Raw genomic sequence first — 18,554 nt, forward strand, 5'->3', positions numbered from 1 at the left:
TACATGTATATAAAAGAAACAAGTGGGTTCCCTTAGTCGTGGATGGGAAATTCCTCCAGCGTCAGGGCTATCTCTCGCAGTTGTGGATCCTCCATCCAGTTTATATTAAAGGCTAACAGAACTCCCTGCAAATGAGGGGAAACGTGCTTATTACAATGCTTTTTACATTGTAAACAGACATAATATGTTCCTGAAATGTACATATGAAGTGATTTTATTTTTGTTACCCTCAATACATTCTGTGCCACGATGATTATCTTTTTTATACATTCCAGGTTTTTGAGGCCTTTCTCCAAGATTGCTTTGTACTTTTCTGAATCCGGGTGCACTTTCTTCACCTTCAAGTCTTCATTCGCTTTCATTTGCTCATGTGTGAGACGCTTCAGCTCTAAACAAAATCCAAGTATTTAGTCATTATGTTTTGTAAAGCAAAAGATTGTAGTAACCCATATTTACGAACCAAGTTTCTTTTTCTGTATCTCTGTGATTTCCTCTTGAAGAGCCTTTGATTCCTTTAAGTAGAAAGAAAAACGAGAAAACGATGATTATCAAAACATATCAAAACCCAATCTTCCGGTGCACATTATTCTACTTCCGATTAAAGCAAAACAACACACCAAAAGTCGTTTACCTGCTGAAGTGATTTCATATGCGAGCAAAGCATCATGCAGCGATCACTGATTGCTTTTAGCTCACTGAAAACAAAACAAGTACACAAACACAAGTGTATAAAGCTCACACAACATCACTGTTTTCATTTTCTGCTTTGTTTCTGTAAACTTACCCAGCCCCTGTATCATTTTCTTTCATCTTTTCTCCAATGGCGTGCCACATCTGCATTCTAAATCACAGATCAAAATCAGTGATTTGTTCAGCTACAATACATCAGGCCAGGTTGTCAGGTACTAAATAGGGTACTTGACAACCTAAAAAAAAAAAAAAACAAGTGCAAAGGTTTAGCATACCACACTTTCATAATCTAAGAGCATAGTTTTTCATGTGATGATTGACGTGATATTGCATTTATGTTCTCTTAACCTCTTATTTTAATCACTTAATTGTTTCACTGCATCAGTTTTATCATCTGTGCACTTTTGCTCATTTTGTCATTATGCAAAGTCAACCTGCCTTGACCCATTTATGTTACTAAAATAATAAAGCTATTGCTAGACTAATATGGTTAATTGTTTACCTGTGCAAAGCCAATGTGCTGTGAAAGTGATGTGCCTTGATTCTTTCCAGCTCGCTGACAGCGCATACCCTGTAAAGGCAGACATTTTAAAATGCATCCGTAAATACACAATTGGACAACGGGTTATGAAATCAGAACGTACACGCCTCTCTCTGCTTCAGCCATAGAGCACAGTCTCGTGGTTTTGCCTGCAAGTAAAGACCTATAATTTACATTTGTTCTCAGAGCAAATATTTGTCAAAAAGGGCTAAACTGATACCTCGATTAAGGTGCACTTCCATCTCTAAGCGCTGATTAAAGATCTGTTCTTTTATTCTGAAAGAGACTCAAATAAATACAGTAGAATATGACGGGTAATTGTTAAAATCACGAAAGAAGCGCACTTTATTAAATCCAGAGAGGCGTCTGATTGGCCATAGGGTCCATAGTTTGGGGACAAGTCCTCTTCTTGGTTGATGTTTCCCGTATCGTTGGATGACTCCATGTCTCCACTGCTTGGCAAAAACAAACACAAATATCAATGTGTTGCGGGTTGGAGGACCCAAACCAACAAAGCTAAGAACTGTATACGCAAAGTTACCGTGCAAATTGAGTACGATCAAATCCTAAATCGAACTATGATAACGCAACAACCGACGCAAAATAAGAAATGGCGATACAGTATGGTAGGTGATTAATTATAAGTTTCAGGCTATTGTCAATCGTTTATCGCTAGTCGAAAAACGTAAATATTCTCACAACAAACAGTAGCGTACGTTAGTTCCATTGAATTGGCCCGCCCGGAAGTTACGTTTTGACCATTAACGTTGGGGCTCAAACAGAGCTGCTGCCACCTAGTGTCCCTGCACATGTACTATGTGTGTGTGTGCGTGTGCGTGTGTATTACTAATATTTACAAATGAGACTCATTGCGAAAATTCCATCTCTCCGATCTCAAGATCCGCTTATCTTCACTTGGACCACTGGCTTGCTGGTGCCTATCCCAGCCATCTCCGGGCAGCAGGCGGCAGGCACTATGAACTTGTTGCCAGCAAATCGCAGGGCACACAAAGACAAGCAACCATTCACACTCACCGACACACGCCAGGTCAATTTGGAGTGTACATAATTTTAAGCGTATGAAAAGCAAACGTGCGTTTGTTTCTTGTAAACTCAATCAATGCCAGGGATGTATTTTCATGTTTTTTAGGAGTCTGGACATTAAATCCCAGATACATAAGTATTAAATTAATACTTAAGTACATTTAGGACAAGTATTAAATCAATACTTTAGTATCTGGGGTTAAATGGCTGGACTCTTAAAAAAACGTGTAAAGACGTCCCTTGCATTGAATGAGTTAAATACAATGTGTTTTGGCAGGATGAGTTGTGGTTACCCTGTCTGCTTCACATTTCTAATGCTGTGGATTCTAATATACTTTACAAACTTCTTGTGTGGCGTATGAATCCGTTTTTTTCTGCAGCTGGATCCCACATCTTAAAAACTGGCCACTTAGGAAAATAAATGGCGGTAAAAGTTGTAGTTCTATATTTCCAGTAATGTACAGTATTTGTCAAGTCTAATTGAGTCAAATTTATTTATATAGCCCTTGAACGCCACAGCGCCTCAAAGGACTTCACAAATAAAAATGAAATTAAAGAGAACATCAAAAATTTACAGCTGCATCCCTTGAACTAGAAGGCCAGGAAGGACTCAAAACCCATCTGAGGAAAATGAGAAACTGTGAGAAGTGACCGAAGCTGGTAGGAGCCTCCTTTCCGACTCGACAGGATGCAATAGATGCTGGTCCATCTCCACAAAGGCTTCGCGGGGAGTGGCCCACCTCCGAACTCACTCCGGCTTAAATATGCTGTGTAAACAAAATATACTTAATGAACGTGCAACATTTTGTTATAACACACTTAAATGTGAGCTGCCTGTAGTGCCCATTGTTATGTCCGCACGTATTCAGTTTTAATAAAATAGGCAAATTGGAGTTTCTTTACATACGAATTATTGGTATAAGCAAATAAAAGCGAGCGGATTTCCATACCAACAAATGAAAAGGATTAAAACATAAATGTAGCTAGCGTGTACCAAAAGATTGTTTAGGGTTCATCTAAAACCTATTGCAAATGCAACTATTAAATAGTAATACATTAATTACAGCCTCTTTTCTACAATTTACATTTACAGCAAAAAATATGAAAGACAAAATTATCTTGACGCATTTTTCACTGGCTCTATAAGCCAGATTTCCCACTGTCTGTGAAGGGATCATCATTTAAGGTCTGTGGTCTGGTGGTCAGCTGACAAGTACTGTATAGGTAAACATGTCAACGTTATTGGATCGGAGGCAACGCATAACCTCTCAGAACACCTCGCTTCAACGAGGACTTTTGAAGGCGTCATTCATTTGCGTTTTAAGGATGTATGGTGACCGTTTTTGCATCAATTGATGGTGGGAAGGGTGAGGTGCGTTAAAAGCGGTCTGCGGTAGTTAAACAGCGCGCACTTGCGCGAGATGCTCAAATGCTATGCTAATGATGAAGCTAACAGACACTGGATGCCTGACATCCAAGTGGATGGAAAATACACCGCGTTATTCCCAAAACACCCTCCTAAGCGATAGAAAGTCCGATGTTGGTAAATGGTTATAACTCCACCAGATCCGCCGCGATGCCCTCACGCGCATAGCTGTGTAGTTTGCAGAGATGTCATTCACAATGGAGGATAATTTTGAGTTGGGCTGGGTCGCCGTTCGCCCAAATGCGTTCGAGGAGAAAGAGAAGCACAAATTTGTCTTCATCGTAGCTTGGAATGAAGTGGAAGGCAAATTCGCCATCACATGTCACAACAGAACGGCGCAAAGGAGAAGCTTTGGCGCCAGCTGCAGAGACTCTCAGTCGGAGGATGGAGACAAAACAAGACGGCCCGGAAGTCCCGCCGGGGACAAAGTGTCTAAAAGCCCCTGCTTAGGAGCCAAGGAGGCTGCGGTAATAGGCCTTAAAAGCAAGCTCCCAGGTTCAAAACGTAGCCCAGTTAAGATTAAAACTGTGGTCAACTATGAGTCATCTCACATCAGTTGTGATGCAGAGTCGCACCGAGAGGATCAACTGCTCCCCGTGGACAATTTGGACCTGGAGGATGTTCTGAGCCCAGAGGATTGCAGCTGGGCAGGCCTCTTTTCCTTCCAGGACCTACGGGCGGTTCATCAGCAGTTGTGCTCGGTCAACTCAGAACTGGAGCCCTGCCTCCCCGTTTTTCCGGAAGAACCGAGTGGGATGTGGACGGTGCTGTTCGGACCGACGCAGGTCTCCGAGACTGAGATGGATGAGCTGTGCTCCAAGTTGCAACTCTACCTTGGCCATGCACTTGATATATGCGGCTGGAAGATCCTCTCGCAGGTTCTGTTCACAGAAAATGATGACCCGGACGAGTACTACGAGAGTCTGAGCGAGTTGAGGCAGTGTGGATACGAGGAGGCGCTTCTCCGTGAGAGTAAGCACCTGCAGGAGGTGAGACTGAGATTTTTTTCTCACGTTCCCATGGTGCGCATCTGGATGGTTTTGATTATTGTTTTTGTTACTGCTGTTATATCGGAAATTAGAAATACTTTGCGATGACCATCTTTACATCTGGAACAATATTACTGTAGAAGCATGAGCCCATCTTTATAAAAAATCTTTTGGCTTTGCTGGCAAGCCAGGAGGGAAGAGTGTACAGTATAAAGCAAACAGTACATAAAATAGGGGATCATTTCATACTTGAAATGATACATTTCTGATCTCATAACAGCCAACTTTAGCCTCTCATTTCTAGCACCCATGTCACTCACCAAGCCAGGCCCCAATTTTAAAGCTTCACACACTCACGTCGGCAGGTATTTCAATGTGAAATGTGAGAATGGAACTCCAAGTGGACAACTTCACCTCACATGATCCTTTTATTGCTGAGTAATGAGAAATCAATTGTTATAGGATTACACAATTAATAAACATAGAAATTGGTTGCGTAGTCATATATCCATCTGTTTTCATGAGTCACTTATCCTCACCAGGGTTGCGGCCCTGCTGGTGATGATCCCGGCTGACTGTGGGCAGTAGGCAGGGGACACCTCAAACTGGTTGCCAGCCAATTGCAGGGCACACGGAGATGAACAACCATTCACGCATCCAATCATAACCAAGAACTATTTAGAGTGTCCGATACCTAGCATGCATGTTTTTGGAATGTGGCAGTAAGCTGGAGAGCCCGGAGAGAACCCCTGCGGGCTCAGGGAGAACATGCAGTCCACACAGGAAGACCGGAGCAGGGTGGATTTGAACTCGGGTCCCTGAGCTGTGAGGCGCAAGTGCTAATCACTACTGAGCCACCCATTGGTTGAGTAATTGATTCTAAAAATATTTAGTTTTTGTAGCAATGTTAGATCGTAAGGTGTAGCAGCCATTGATATGTACACTGAGTTATGCTAAAACGCAGTTGCTCAGTATAAGGCCATCATATCAGGACATCCTTAAAATACCTTAAATAGGGGGATTTAATTCCTAGATATGTCCTTTCTTTTAAAAACTTTGGAACCGGACAATCGTGGTTCAAGTGACTGAACTGGTCGCCAGACGGTTGCAGATAGCATATATTAAAAAAAAAAAAACACTCACACTTGCATTCACACTTAAATCTATTAGAGTATTCAATTCACACAACTGGCATGGATGGATGAATGGTTATTTGTTGGCCTTTTTTTTTTTATTATTCATAGTCATTAATCTGGATCATAATGAAAAGAGTTTGGTACAAGCGGCAGTCATCTGATCTACATTGATTGTTTGGACATGCTCATCCTGTTTGTTTTTTTAATGGGATTTGCTTGCTTTTGTCCTCTCACAAGGCACATTATAACTTCCCACATCCATCCATTTTCTATACCGATTATCCTCATTAGTGTCATGGATGAGCTGCAGCGTATTCTAACTGTGATCAGATGAGAGGTACAGTATGTTGTTACATATGAGGCTAGTCGCTGCCAGGCACACGGCACATTAAGATAAACAAACATACACAGTACACACTCAGACTTTGGGCAATGTGGAGTCTTCGTTTTTTCGTTTTTGAAATGCAAATTCCACACAGGAAAAATTCTACACAGGACGGCAAAGCCCGGACTGGAACAGCCTACTTCAGAAACATAAGGCTAAACACTTGTCCACCAACTGATGACCACCATATTGACTCTATCTATTTTGGTGCTGTTTTTATGAATTGGTAATTCATGTGATAATGGCAAAAATCCTCCTAAAAAGCAAAACATGGGCTTGGCCATTTGATTTACAACAGCTACAACTATTGATTGAATGCTCATTGTGCAAACAGATTGTCTATTAATACTCATTGACTGCATGATGATCGATGTATATACACAGCTGAATGCACTTTCAACAGCACAAGAATAAGCCGGTCAAAGGCATCATCAGTGGATGGATTAGCCATTAATCACATCCCTTTTCCCTGTTATTAATCCAAATATTCATATTTGAGAAATATACGAAATATCTCTTCACTTCATCCATCTTCTGTGTTGCTTTTATAGCATGTGTAGAAAGCACGCTAAGCATTGCGATAAGCAATCGACCGACAGCGGCTCCAAAATGCCACCTAGCGACTACAACGCGAGCCCAAAATAACACAAGATATCTTTACAGTTGATTAGTCAACACAGCACTATTTGACTACAGTAAATACAGTAAGTTTTGTTGCTTTATCATTATACTATATTATTTCTTTATTATATATTAGCTCGGCCAAATAGGCAACAAGAATGGCAGTCGGCACACGCACGTGACGTCATCAGGCAATCGTGCGCCACAGCATGCAAACCAATTCTCACGTCATAAATGCAAAGATTTAAATGATAAAGAAAAAAGTATTTTCAATCCCAATTGTAAGAGTAATTAATAGTATACTATTAGTAACTAAGTAAGTAATGAATATTATACTATATATCTCTTACATAGGTGTATTTGAAGTTATCATTTGGCCCCATTGTTGCCAACTTTTTTTTTTGCGCAATGTCATGCGATTTACAAATACCACCTTCGTTATCGAAGTCAACCATGATTGACGCATTGAGCACCTCTGCTCTATACCATCATACTATGTGAAATTGACTTTTTTCTTGAACCACCTGTATAACTGTGTCTTCTTGCTTTCCAATTTGTGGCAGTCAAATGAGGCCACAAGAATACACATACTATTTACACACACACACACACACACATACAATGTCCTATCGATCCACAATGAGGGTTGACTTATTTCAGGGCTGCATTTAGCCTGTTCAGTCTGGCACCAGAAAGTGTGACTATTGATCTTATTCCCAGCAGTAGATCACATTCAGCACTGAGTGCGCTTTGTTCTGCTGTCACTATTTACAGTTACACAAAGCTTCCTTCTTTTTAGTCAGTGAAGTATGCATGTCTATGGATAGACTAATAATAAACTATTCATTACACCGTGCCTTTTATATGCTTTCATGTTATGGTGGTTTGTGAATTGACTGACCTTCAGATTTAACAGACTCACAATAAAATGACAAGAGTAGGTGATGTACTCTTCCCTGACTAGTGGAAGCTGCCAGTTTTCATGACCAATTTCTTTCCTATGTGTTTACAGCTTCTGGACAAACATAGGAGCATGGACAGCATGGTTGACTTGTTAGAGCTTTATGAGGAAGAAGACCAGGCCTATGGATGTTTGCTGGAAGCCTCCACGCAACTGTACCAGTACCTGCTGCAGCCTTTCCGAGACATGCGGGAGCTAGCGATGCTGCGCAGGCAACAGATCAAGGTAACACACGTTGACCACCATACCAGATGAATGTTCCTCATTAAAGGGGTGTAAAAAAAAAAAAAAAAAAAAAAAAAAAAAAATCTTCCCATTGCTCACCTTGCTGTTTGCGACTTGCTGTTGACTGAATATGGCATCAAAGTTGCTCAGGGCTCATGTAACGACCAATCACAGGTCAGCTTGCGGACATCACATAACCAAACCCAGAAATCAGTTGCATTGGAATGGTCATTCCAGGAACTTTGAACGCACGTTTACCGATGAAAAGGGCTAAATAAGTTTAGTATCCCATTAATCCAGGGGTGGGCAACTCCAGGCCTTGGGGGCCGGTGTCCTGCATGTTTTCCTGTTTTCTCTCTCAAACACACCTGAATCAAATGATTAGGATTATTCTCAAGCTCCAGCAGAGCTTGTTGATGAGCTAATGGTTTAAATCAGGTGTTTTAGGGAGAGAAAACTGGAAAACATGCAGGACCCCGGCCCTCGAGGGCTGGAGTTGCCCACCCCTGCATTAATCAATGCCTTCATAAGCATAAAAGCATCCGTCATCTAATGATTGTTAGTTCAGTACGTTTCGAATGTGCTGCACCCTACAAAGCTTTCAAATTTCCTTTAAATGTGTTTTTAAGACAAACAATAATAAAGACACTTAAATGACTGCAAACAGGATTGAAAGGCCTTGGTCAAGTGTTCATGGCGTATTTATTTTTAGCCCATCACTTCCAAACCACATATCTGTACAAAGATGTAATTTCATACACCAGACACTCGAATCAGATCCTGTAGCTGTATTTATTCTTTTTTGACCCTCTAATATTGCTTGATAAATTTTAACGCATGAACATTAGAGATGAATAGTTATGTTTAAGGGATAATGGAGAAATTAAGCTGTTTATTGGCGTTTGTTTAAATTAGAAAGCTTTAGGTCTGAAATTTCTCCCCCTCTTTGAATTCATTGAGACTAAGTAAAGAGCAGCTCTGCTGGTTAGCTGGATTTTTGCCCTCCATTTTGACACATGTGCAAGAGAACAAAATATGCCATATATTATTCTTATTAGTTATTTTCTGTCAGCAGAATGGAGCAATGAATGAGTATAATGCCCACCTTTCTACTTCACATCCACAAGCGCTATCAGAATAAATACCTCTGTCTCTGTCAGTCAACTGAGCATGGTTAGTTTTATAATTTGCTTCAACTCTGCATGTATTTGTATTGTATGTTTTTAATGAGTACTTGAATGTAGAAGTGGGCAATGAATTCAGTTCAGGGACACATACATGAATTAAGTTTTTTGGTGCTGCTATTCAGTTACTTTCATTTAATTTCAATTTTCCAAGTCACTGTTTAAAAACGTTGAAAAGGACAAATTATAAATGTGTCAGGTCCCACCGAGATTTGAACTCGGATCGCTGGATTCAGAGTCCAGAGTGCTAACCATTACACCATGGAACCACCTGAATTGGATAGAGTGGGCTGCAGTCTTTCAGGCTATAGCAAGGAGCAGGGGTGGTTGGAACACAGGGACTCAGGCTACCTCCACAGGTGTCAGACAAATGAGCAGTTGCACCATCAGTGACTTTAAACTGTATCTGTGTAATTAATTTAAAAGCCGAATTACTGCTTTCGCAAGAGAAAATAATTGTACCTAGTGTTGCTATGGTGAATGGATAACGTGCCAACTTTTACCCCCTCACCAGATCTCCATGGAGAATGACTACTTGGGCCCAAGGCGCATTTATGCCCTCCAACAGGAAGACTCTGATTGGCAGAAGAAAGCTCAAGAAGCTGTCCTTATTATCCAGGAATTCACTGTAAAATACTTTGAGACAACAGCTAGAGCACAGAAAGGTAATGCAACACTGCTGCAATCAATTATTCTTATTTTGATTAGTAGTGTCGTTAAAGCAGCGGAACAACTAAAAATGCCTACCATTCACACTCACACACACGCACACACACACACACACACACACACACACACACGGGTTATTAATCAAAGAGTGTAAAGTTTTAAACATCGGAAAATCGGAAAGTGTTCAATTGACTTTGCACGTTGGCTTTCGGAGGACAAGGTGGAAAAGTAGAAGGAATAATATCAAGTGCTCCAAGAACATAAAGGAACATGCCGTCAACAAACTACGTTAGCCAGCTTCGAAATAAACACAAATAAGTATACATAGATGTCAGTTCAATAGCCTTAGCAAGCTTTTTTTTAAAAAGTTTTTTCTTTGGAGCACTCTTTACATTCTGACCTGTCTATGTCTCAAGTAGCTGCTAACCTGAGGATGACGTATGGTGCATTCAAATGCAGTAGGGCATTTCAAATTCCTGCAGAATTAAATGCCATCAATGCATTAAAAATGATTAACTTTGATTTAAAAAAAAATGCTACTTCAGGACCTTGGGATCTACCTGCAATTTGTTTTTAAACTCTACAAATTTATAAAATTGCTCAACAAATTAAGTCAAATAAAGTCAATGATTCACAAATATGCTCTGCAAATCATATTATTTTAAATTATTTCAAGCTTTCTAATGTATAATGTATGAATATTTGTGTGTTCAACAGGAATTCAAGTCACAAATCTACTTTAAAAATTGGCAACGTTTTAAAAGAGATGTGAAGGAAAAAAAAACATCCTTGTTTTGTTGAAGAAGTTTGAATTGTGATGCAGTAAATATGTACCACACACACTTGCACAAATTATACTTCAAAGTCTAAACTACAGTAGCTGTATTTGATTTGTGAACGGTTGTTTTAAAATGGTTTTTAAAATCATATTTTTGTTGAGTACGACACAATATTTACCATGATTTTTGTTTATCTTGCGCACAAAATACACAAAATTACAAATACTAAAACTAATAAAAAATAAACTGAAAAAGACATAAAAAAGTTCATAATTAAAAAGAAAAAGCTCAAATTAATGATACCTAACAAATCTGCTCTGACATTATTTAAATGCACGTGTATGCCATCACAACAGCTATCAGACACAATCCAATTCAAACCTATACTCTAAAAGCAAGTATTGACACTCAAAACAAAGCTTGTGTGGTCCACCAAAATGGTCCCCAAAACCAGGCCTTTGGTCCCCGGCATGCAGCAAAAACCAAAGGCACACGCACACACACATGCACGCTCACATGCAGGCGCGCTCACAGGACACAGACACAGAATGCAAGCCTTGCTCTTTGATTGACCTGCATGTTTTCAAGCCCCATTGTCTATTCATGAGGTAGTGCAGACAGCACTTATAATTGACAGGAACAGGTGGAAACAAAAGGCACCCAATTAATCACCGAGCAGAGTGTTCAAACGTAGCTCCACCATGTCATCCTCCCAATCCGATCCGGAATTTATGACTCCACCAAAAAGGTTTTACTGTATTATGTCAGCATTTTTGTGTTTGTGTTTGAGGGTAGCCTAGATTTAACAGAAAAAATCGTATTCAACATCTTCAGATGCAAGAAGATGAAAAAAGGCCGGTGTTTGATCCTTGTGGAGGTCTGATTTCGCTGCGGTTTTAACCAGCAATTGAAAAATAACGTCCCTCAAATCACCACTAGATGTCTCACTCCCATCTTTAACCTAACAAATTCAATGAGCACGATCTTGTGATTTGGATTTATTGCTTACAGTCACTGCTCTAACTATTTTTTTTTTGCGTGTGTTTGCATGTCACAGGAGTTTATGAGCGTATGAAGGTGGATCAGCGCAAGTTTGGCAAGGCCTCATGGACAGCAGCGGTGGAGCGCATGGAGAGGATGCGCTACTCTGTCGCCAAGGAAACCCTGCAGCTGCAAAGAGCACGGGAGATCAGCCTGGAACAGAGGAAACACACGCTTCGAGAGGAGGTACGCAAGAGAACAAACGTCCTCAGAATTTCGGATGCGTGCGTGAATACGAGCTCTTCCCGTCAGATGCAGAGCCTGTGTAGCGGCGAGGATGCCATGACCCTATTGGACCACATGGAGTCCCAGTACTATGAGCTGCAGCTCCAACTGTATGACATCCAGGCCGAGATCCTTCAGTGTGAGGAGCTGCTTCTCACTGCTCAGCTAGACAGCATTCGAAGACAGATGACAGGTACGAACTTTATTCCAGCAGGTACGGCTGTTAACGAATGTTATATCATGCATCCAGTATAGACACATAATATCCGTTTCAGTTTTGGTCCTCATCGTCAGAGATTTATTGAATCTATATTTTTGCTCGGTTCTAGTTTTGTGAGTTTTGAAATGACGGAATACACTTTAACTAAACGACCCACCAACAAAACAACAATGTGGTATTTTTGGATGCGTTTGCAGAGCACCAGAATGCGGTGGTGTACTATGATACCTTTGAAAGCGCAGATGATATAACAGAGGAGGACACTGCTGAGAAGGAAGAGCTGCACCGGCTTCAGCACAACACACGGCAACTGGAAGCACGAAGGGGATGTATCACCGCCAAGCGCGCCTACCTGAAGAGCAAGAGGGTGTGTATGCACACACATACTGACATGGAAAAGCCTTCCAAACTTTAAAAGGCATTGAATTTGTGAATTTAACAACAAACCATTAGTTGGCATTAAAATGTCTGATTTCAAAAGTCAACAAGTGTAAAAAGTCATCCAACTAAAATCTGGCACTTCCAAAAAAATACAATTAAAAAAAGAGAATATTTGGGACAGAAAAGATACAGAAACAAATGAATGATTGATGTGATTGATGTGACAATGTTCTACAACTTTTTCCAGCTATAGATCCATTTACATTTATCATTATTTATTAATTCATGTATTTTATTTTCAGCATCAAATGGTTCAGTTGGTCGAAAAAGTTTGTAGTTTGAGTAAGAATAGATGGGTTTTTTTTGTTTCAGGAAGTTTGATGCACTTTAAGCTATTTTTTTCAGATTCAGAATAAGATGCTGTATAATCCCTGAAAAATGTAAAGATAACATTTGCTCAAAGTTAATTTAAAAGACTTTTCTTTTTTGTTCATGCTAAAAATGATACACTTTTAGGTACTGTATACGTATACAATTTCATGGCTAATGATCTCATTTATAATCACTGCAGCGAGTGGGGGGAAGCGCTGAATATTTTCTATTTCGTTGGGTGGGCTTTGCAAAAAGTAATTGAGAAGCACAACTTTAGCCTAACATTTGAAACCAAGGATTTAATATCTAGACTTTTAAAAAAATCCTAAAACTATGTCTATGGGTTTGAATTGAGTTAAGTGGAAACGTGTTATTTGTGCTCATGTCTTTATGATTCATTTTCATTAAGTAAAGGACATTATTTATTATTACCAGTATTATTACCTCTATTGTTTACTTGATATTTGATTCAAATATTCTGTAGGATATCCGAATTAAAAAAAAAAAAAATACACGATGGTTGCATCCCTATTCCAGACAATCCTTGAATCTGAACTGAACTTGCTTAAGCTGTAGGAAATATTTGAACTTAGAACATTTCTTTTCACTTAATGGACATAAATGATATGACATCCGTCTTAACCCTTTAATATTGCAACGCTAAAAAAACAAAAACATGACATGATGCAGATTCTTTTGAGCAGTCCGTTATACAGAGATTTGAGGTGAAATGTAATTGTATAGTGCTAAATAAGTGTCCTCTTGTCCTTCCGCAGGAGATTTGCGTGTCGAATCACATCAAGAAAGAGCAGTTGCGTCAAAGCACACAAAAAGACTCTTTATCCCAGCAGATCTCACAGGTAGATGTTTCTTTACCTTTTTGAGTACACATACATATACATACGCATGAAATGAGTCCGCGTAGTTCCTCACACTGAATTTTACAGCCAAAATACGAAGAGGATGAGGATGAGAGAAGGACTAGCAGAGTGCGTCAAGAGAGACAGAAGACTCTGGACAGACTCCGCAACTTCAAGCAGGTACGCTAGATGCCGTGAAGCGGAAGCCTCCCTCCTTTTCTCAGCTGATCCTCATGTGTATATGTGCAGCGTTACCCGGGTCAGGTGATTCTCAAGTCCGCGCGTTCGCGTGCGGCCCACAGCAGGAGGAGGGAGCGCGCTAGGACTACGCAGACGGATGACGAGGACGAGCGGGAGGAGCGTTTCGACGCCGCCGGCCAACAAGGTCCGGGCCGGCGCCCGCTGCGTCTCAGCGCCGGCGTGCAGACGGACCCCAGCTGCACGTTCACCACCCAGCCCGTCGCAGGCCTGGCGCCACGCTCGCTTCCTCCTTTGCCGGCGCCCGGTCCCGCGGACTCCTTCTGCTCCCCTTGCTCCCTGTCGTCGCTGCTGGCGTCTCCGGCCTCCCCTCCGCCCCCGCCCCCTCCTCTGCCTCTCCTGCCGATACGAGAACAGGTGTCCCCCTCCGAGAGCCCGGGCAGACTGGCGCAGAAGGCCGAGGAGCTCTCTCACTCTCCGCTTGGGCCCTTCCATCCTCGCTTCTTTGACAGCAGCCAGCTGGTGAGCGCCCGCAAAAAGCTGAGGAAGACTCCAGGCTTTGAGGCCCACAGCAGACGAGGTACTGCCTCCATACACTGCCAGTCAAAAGTTTACAAACGCCTTCACATTCACAATTGGATGCCAGCATATTCAAGCTCTCAACTCTGAAAGTCTGAAAGTCATTCTGACCCATTAAGCATCATCAACATCATAAAGCTGACTGAGAAAAGACCAAGATGTGCAAAGTTGTAATCTGGGGAAAAGGGGCCTAATTAGAAGAATCTAAATAATATGTATTCTTTAGCAATTTATTTTGTTACCAAATAATGCCATTGATATTTCTTCAGAATGTTAATTTATTACGTAATTAATCTACATTTCATAAAATGTTCAACAATTGAAGAGAGTGAATCAGAGGGTGTTTTCAAATGTATGCGCTGACAGAACCGGGCTTATGTCGCGGAGATCAGTTTTGAGAAAGTGATATCTATATTGGGATTTCTACAAAAAAGACCTCCTTAAGGTCTCCACCTTCATTTCCCAGCAGCCAAAAGGTTCACATTGTAATCAAAGTGTATTAAAATAAGGGATTTGTAGACGATGGAGACTGTCGAAAGATGAATATGCCAAAACTTTAAACGGGTTTTTCTCAGAACTCGGGATTTCAACTTGTCAATTTTCAAATTAGAATATATCAATAGCTCATTTAATTTTTGGACATAAGCCTGATTTTGTGAAAACGCATGAAAGGTGCACCTGGGCAGGAGGAGTCTACTAAGGTGAGGTTACAACCAAATGAAAGTTTATTCAGACAAAACAAAGATGTCCAAAACAGATGAGGAAAATGCAAATATCTAAATAAGCTCTCTTCTCAGATCTAAAACCACTTTCCTCACAAAGTTCTAATTAAAGGTATCAAAAACAGACCGACGTCAAACTGCAAACAGTAAAATAAATAAAGTTCTCAGTATTCAAAAACAACGTTGGACTTTTCCACTCAACCAGGCCTGCTTTAATCAGGCATGATTGAGGCATGCTGGGTGATGTAGTGTCTGGAACGTCGGCCATTTTGGGGTGTGGCATGGGCTTTTGAAGAGGATTTTTTTTTTTTTGTAATGTATCTCATCATTTCCTATTCTGCTTTTAACAGGGAGCTCCCCCATGGATGAAGTTCTGGCCTCCCTGAAGAGAGGCAGTTTCCACCTCAAGAAGGTTGACCAGAGAGCCATACTACCTGCGGCCCAGAGTGACGATGACTCCAACAGCATCTTAGCTCAGATCCGCAAGGGCGTCAAACTGAGGCAAGTCCCCCCTCAGGAACGGAAAGGCCAGGAGGAGATCACCGCCTCCACAGACCCTCTGACTAAGAGCATCTATGAGGCACTTCGACGAATAAAGGAGGCCTCACCAGAGTCGGACTCGGATGACGATGGCCCGGGCGGGCCAGAATGGGAAAGCTAGGCTCTGCGATTATACTAGCGTCGCGAATCCGATTTCGCATTTCTCCTGGTATATTCTACTTTACTGTACCCTATTGGGATATTTATTTGACTCTGTCGTCTTTGCAGGGCCAAAAAGGTGCAAACATGTTCCCGATCGCATTAACTTTGAGATGACCAACTTGTGACATCGTACCTGTAAAGGGCCATGCCTTTACACTACTGAACATGCATCGCGGCAACGCAAAATGGGGGATGGGTCGTAGTAAATACTGTATCAGCAAATGTAGGTCACCCTCTTCATTTTGATTGTCACTTTCCACGCTGCTTACAATTATTGTCCTGTGTCCTGTCACACTGAAACGATGCTATTTTTATTTGTAGTTATTCAATTGTGCTTTTCAGCCACATATGGACCCCCTGCACCGTCCCTTAATATCAAACGAAAACCTCAAGCAGGATTCTGTCTTGACGCTGTAACAAAAACGATTATGGGCACGGTTTGTAAATTGGGGTCATATGGATTATTAGAGTCCAAATCCCTCTAAGATTTCAAATGAGATCGCATGGCCAACCACCACCACTAAACTGTACCATTGTCTGCATCTTTACTATTTTCTGTCTTACATTACCTACAAAGGGCAGGCACTGAACGTGGGTGCCATATGTTAAGTGATGTTGCGCAGGCAATATAGTCGAGGCCCACTGCTTGTCTAATGTGACATTGCGCGTAAGCACTAAATCCTTTCGTATATCACACTAGATTCATCCCCCCTCCCCCTCCTATCCTCTTCTGGCTTCATCACCCCCATGTTCCTCATGCAGCGAGGTTGACCATCTGCTTAACTGCAGCCTGCATCATGATAGCGATGCAGGGCGTCAATTCAGGGGTTAGAGCCACATGCAAGGAGCAAAGCTAATGTGTGAAGGCTTTGCAAAGAGCCCTAGGAGATTCCCAGGCTTTGTATAGAACGTGGGCTCGCCATCACTGACTGCTGACTGGTACTCAACTTTTCTCCTCGCTTCTTTCTCCACGCACGCACACACTCGAGTGGGCAGTCTCACTCAGTTGGAAGTCGGTTACTCACGCTACCCACACGCTAAGTTGGCAGCCAACTTAATAGTGGCCACGTTATGTAACTTTTTTTTTTTTTTTTACTAAGGAGCGGCAGCTCCTGTATCATACATGTACATGTATCATGTATGCTGCAAAGTGTGACAACATGATACAAACAAAAGAAATGGCACACTTGCATTTACAGTATCGGAAAATAAGGTTTCCCTTTTCAGCTGTAGCTTTCAATCCGACGAGGATGTTTTGGATTTCGTGGTTTTTTTTTTTTTTTTTTTACCTCCCCTTTAACAGTGGGGAAGTCCTCATGTCATGCAAGGCACACCCTGGCATGGATAGATCATTTGTCAGTCACATTGAAGAGGCACGATAATAAACATTCTTACCTCCTGCGGATTTTGATTATCCCTACTTTTAAATTATGTATTTCAACTTTTATGTCCCTCACATTTTAAAGCTTTACAGAAAGGGTAATGTATCTCTATCGGACGTAATCTGGGCTCACCTAAAGTTATTTTGCCTGCTTTAAGCACTTTAATATGTTGACTTAATTTATGTGTACGGTAGATTGAGACTTTTAGCGCCGACGTAAAAGGATGTCAACAGAAACGCTACCAAGGAGCGCCAGTGACATCAATTACGTCAACTATGTTTTTTTTTGTTTGTTTTACCTAGTGAGCCAGACTGCTTGAAATTATACGTCAAGTTCTCTTTTGAAAATGGCTGGAGTTAATAGAGCTATTATCAAAATTGTAGCTAGTGTCTGAGTCAATGACAGCATGCGCTGATCGCTAACTTACTTTTCTCATGTGTTTATAATCTTGACAAAAGTTTACCGATGGCAATGTCAGCACACTATTTACCGCATGAAGTCAAGCAGTTTATGGAATCTTAATCCTAATGTACAAGCACATTAAAAAAAATGTCGTCATCTAAAACTGACCACAATCACCAATTGTATTGTCACGGAACAGAAAGCAACCTGAGCAGTCCACCTTGTGAAGCAGCACTGTGATCCTACACTATATCAACAAGCTTTGATGTAACGCCAGCTAACTGTAATTTGCTTTGCATGTCACGTTTGTCCTTTCTCTTGCCAAGCATCTTCAGCCAAATGTGAACATCTTTTATCTTGACTTGCGTGGCCTGACTATATGTCCTCCATCCGAGATGTGTTACACCAGCATAAAGAAAGGCATTCATACTTGAATAATCACCTCACAAAGCAACATTTAAATGCTTCAACATGTTGCCCTAAATTTCTGCTATTAAAACGTACAAAGCAATTTGTTTGTTTGTTTTTACAACCTTGACCTGCATTTAAATAAAACCTTGTAATGCAAAACACATCAGCCTATTTTGCCCGACTTTCCTTTTGGCCTCTTTAGGATGATAGATATGATTTGGAATCCAAAACATTACATGTTAGTAGGGCTGCACGATTATGGCCAAAATAATCATCGCAATTCTTTTGGTCAATATTGAAATCACGAACATTAATCATTATTATTCATCATGTTTGGTCAAACAAGCAGTCAATAAACAAAGCTTCAAGTCTTAAAACTTACAAATAAAAATACTAATCAAAGCAGATT

The 18,554-nt window shown here is 41.0% G+C and overlaps 2 protein-coding genes and 1 non-coding gene across 6 annotated transcripts; 1 reads left to right on the forward strand and 2 right to left on the reverse strand.

Moving 5' to 3' along the window:
• Nucleotides 1–20: 20 nt before the first annotated feature.
• On the reverse strand, nt 21–8,266 carry cenph (centromere protein H). Of its 4 annotated transcripts, XM_088430897.1 has the most exons (11): nt 8,118–8,266; nt 2,851–3,042; nt 1,576–1,683; nt 1,452–1,507; nt 1,335–1,380; nt 1,193–1,261; nt 785–841; nt 632–695; nt 461–512; nt 228–388; nt 21–125 (listed from the first exon to the last, which is right to left on the reverse strand). In XM_088430897.1, the coding sequence occupies exons 2-11, from the start codon at nt 2,856–2,858 to the stop codon at nt 33–35; spliced, it is 714 nt and encodes a 237-aa protein (XP_088287023.1). In that variant the 5' UTR covers nt 2,859–3,042; nt 8,118–8,266; the 3' UTR covers nt 21–32. The 4 variants fall into 4 exon arrangements, with proteins under 4 accessions (XP_088287023.1, XP_088287015.1, XP_088287030.1 ...); XM_088430889.1 differs by lacking the exons at nt 2,851–3,042; nt 8,118–8,266 and adding an exon at nt 1,948–1,974; XM_088430904.1 differs by lacking the exons at nt 2,851–3,042; nt 8,118–8,266 and adding an exon at nt 1,773–1,957.
• Nucleotides 3,507–18,306, forward strand: LOC148429772 (junction-mediating and -regulatory protein-like). The gene is made up of 10 exons (XM_088430818.1): nt 3,507–4,690; nt 7,845–8,018; nt 9,717–9,867; nt 11,708–11,877; nt 11,944–12,109; nt 12,334–12,503; nt 13,666–13,749; nt 13,837–13,929; nt 13,999–14,527; nt 15,599–18,306. Exons 1-10 carry the CDS (start codon nt 3,887–3,889, stop codon nt 15,907–15,909), a joined length of 2,652 nt encoding a protein of 883 aa, XP_088286944.1. The 5' UTR covers nt 3,507–3,886; the 3' UTR covers nt 15,910–18,306.
• trnaq-cug (transfer RNA glutamine (anticodon CUG)) lies at nt 9,400–9,471 on the reverse strand. The gene has a single exon. It is a non-coding gene; the product is annotated as a tRNA-Gln (tRNA).
• Nucleotides 18,307–18,554: the final 248 nt, after the last annotated feature.

Source organism: Hippichthys cyanospilos, chromosome 1, assembly GCF_059441005.1.
Source record: "Hippichthys cyanospilos isolate Australia breed blue-spotted pipefish chromosome 1, RoL_Hcya_1.0, whole genome shotgun sequence".
Classification (NCBI taxonomy): Eukaryota; Metazoa; Chordata; class Actinopteri; order Syngnathiformes; family Syngnathidae; genus Hippichthys; species Hippichthys cyanospilos.

What these genes read in the sequence shown, in the direction of transcription:
- cenph (XM_088430889.1), bottom strand. An exon ending in GCTGAAGCAGAGAGAGGCGT is followed by an intron (nt 1,262 to 1,334) that starts GTACGTTCTGAT and finishes CTGCCTTTACAG; the next exon opens with GGTATGCGCTGTCAGCGAGC. An exon ending in GAAAATGATACAGGGGCTGG is followed by an intron (nt 696 to 784) that starts GTAAGTTTACAG and finishes TTTTGTTTTCAG; the next exon opens with TGAGCTAAAAGCAATCAGTG.
- LOC148429772 (XM_088430818.1), top strand. Translation starts at nt 3,887, where the DNA reads ATGTCATTCACAATGGAGGATAATTTTGAGTTGGGCTGGGTCGCCGTT. An exon ending in TATCCCAGCAGATCTCACAG is followed by an intron (nt 13,750 to 13,836) that starts GTAGATGTTTCT and finishes TGAATTTTACAG; the next exon opens with CCAAAATACGAAGAGGATGA. An exon ending in TGAGGCCCACAGCAGACGAG is followed by an intron (nt 14,528 to 15,598) that starts GTACTGCCTCCA and finishes TGCTTTTAACAG; the next exon opens with GGAGCTCCCCCATGGATGAA.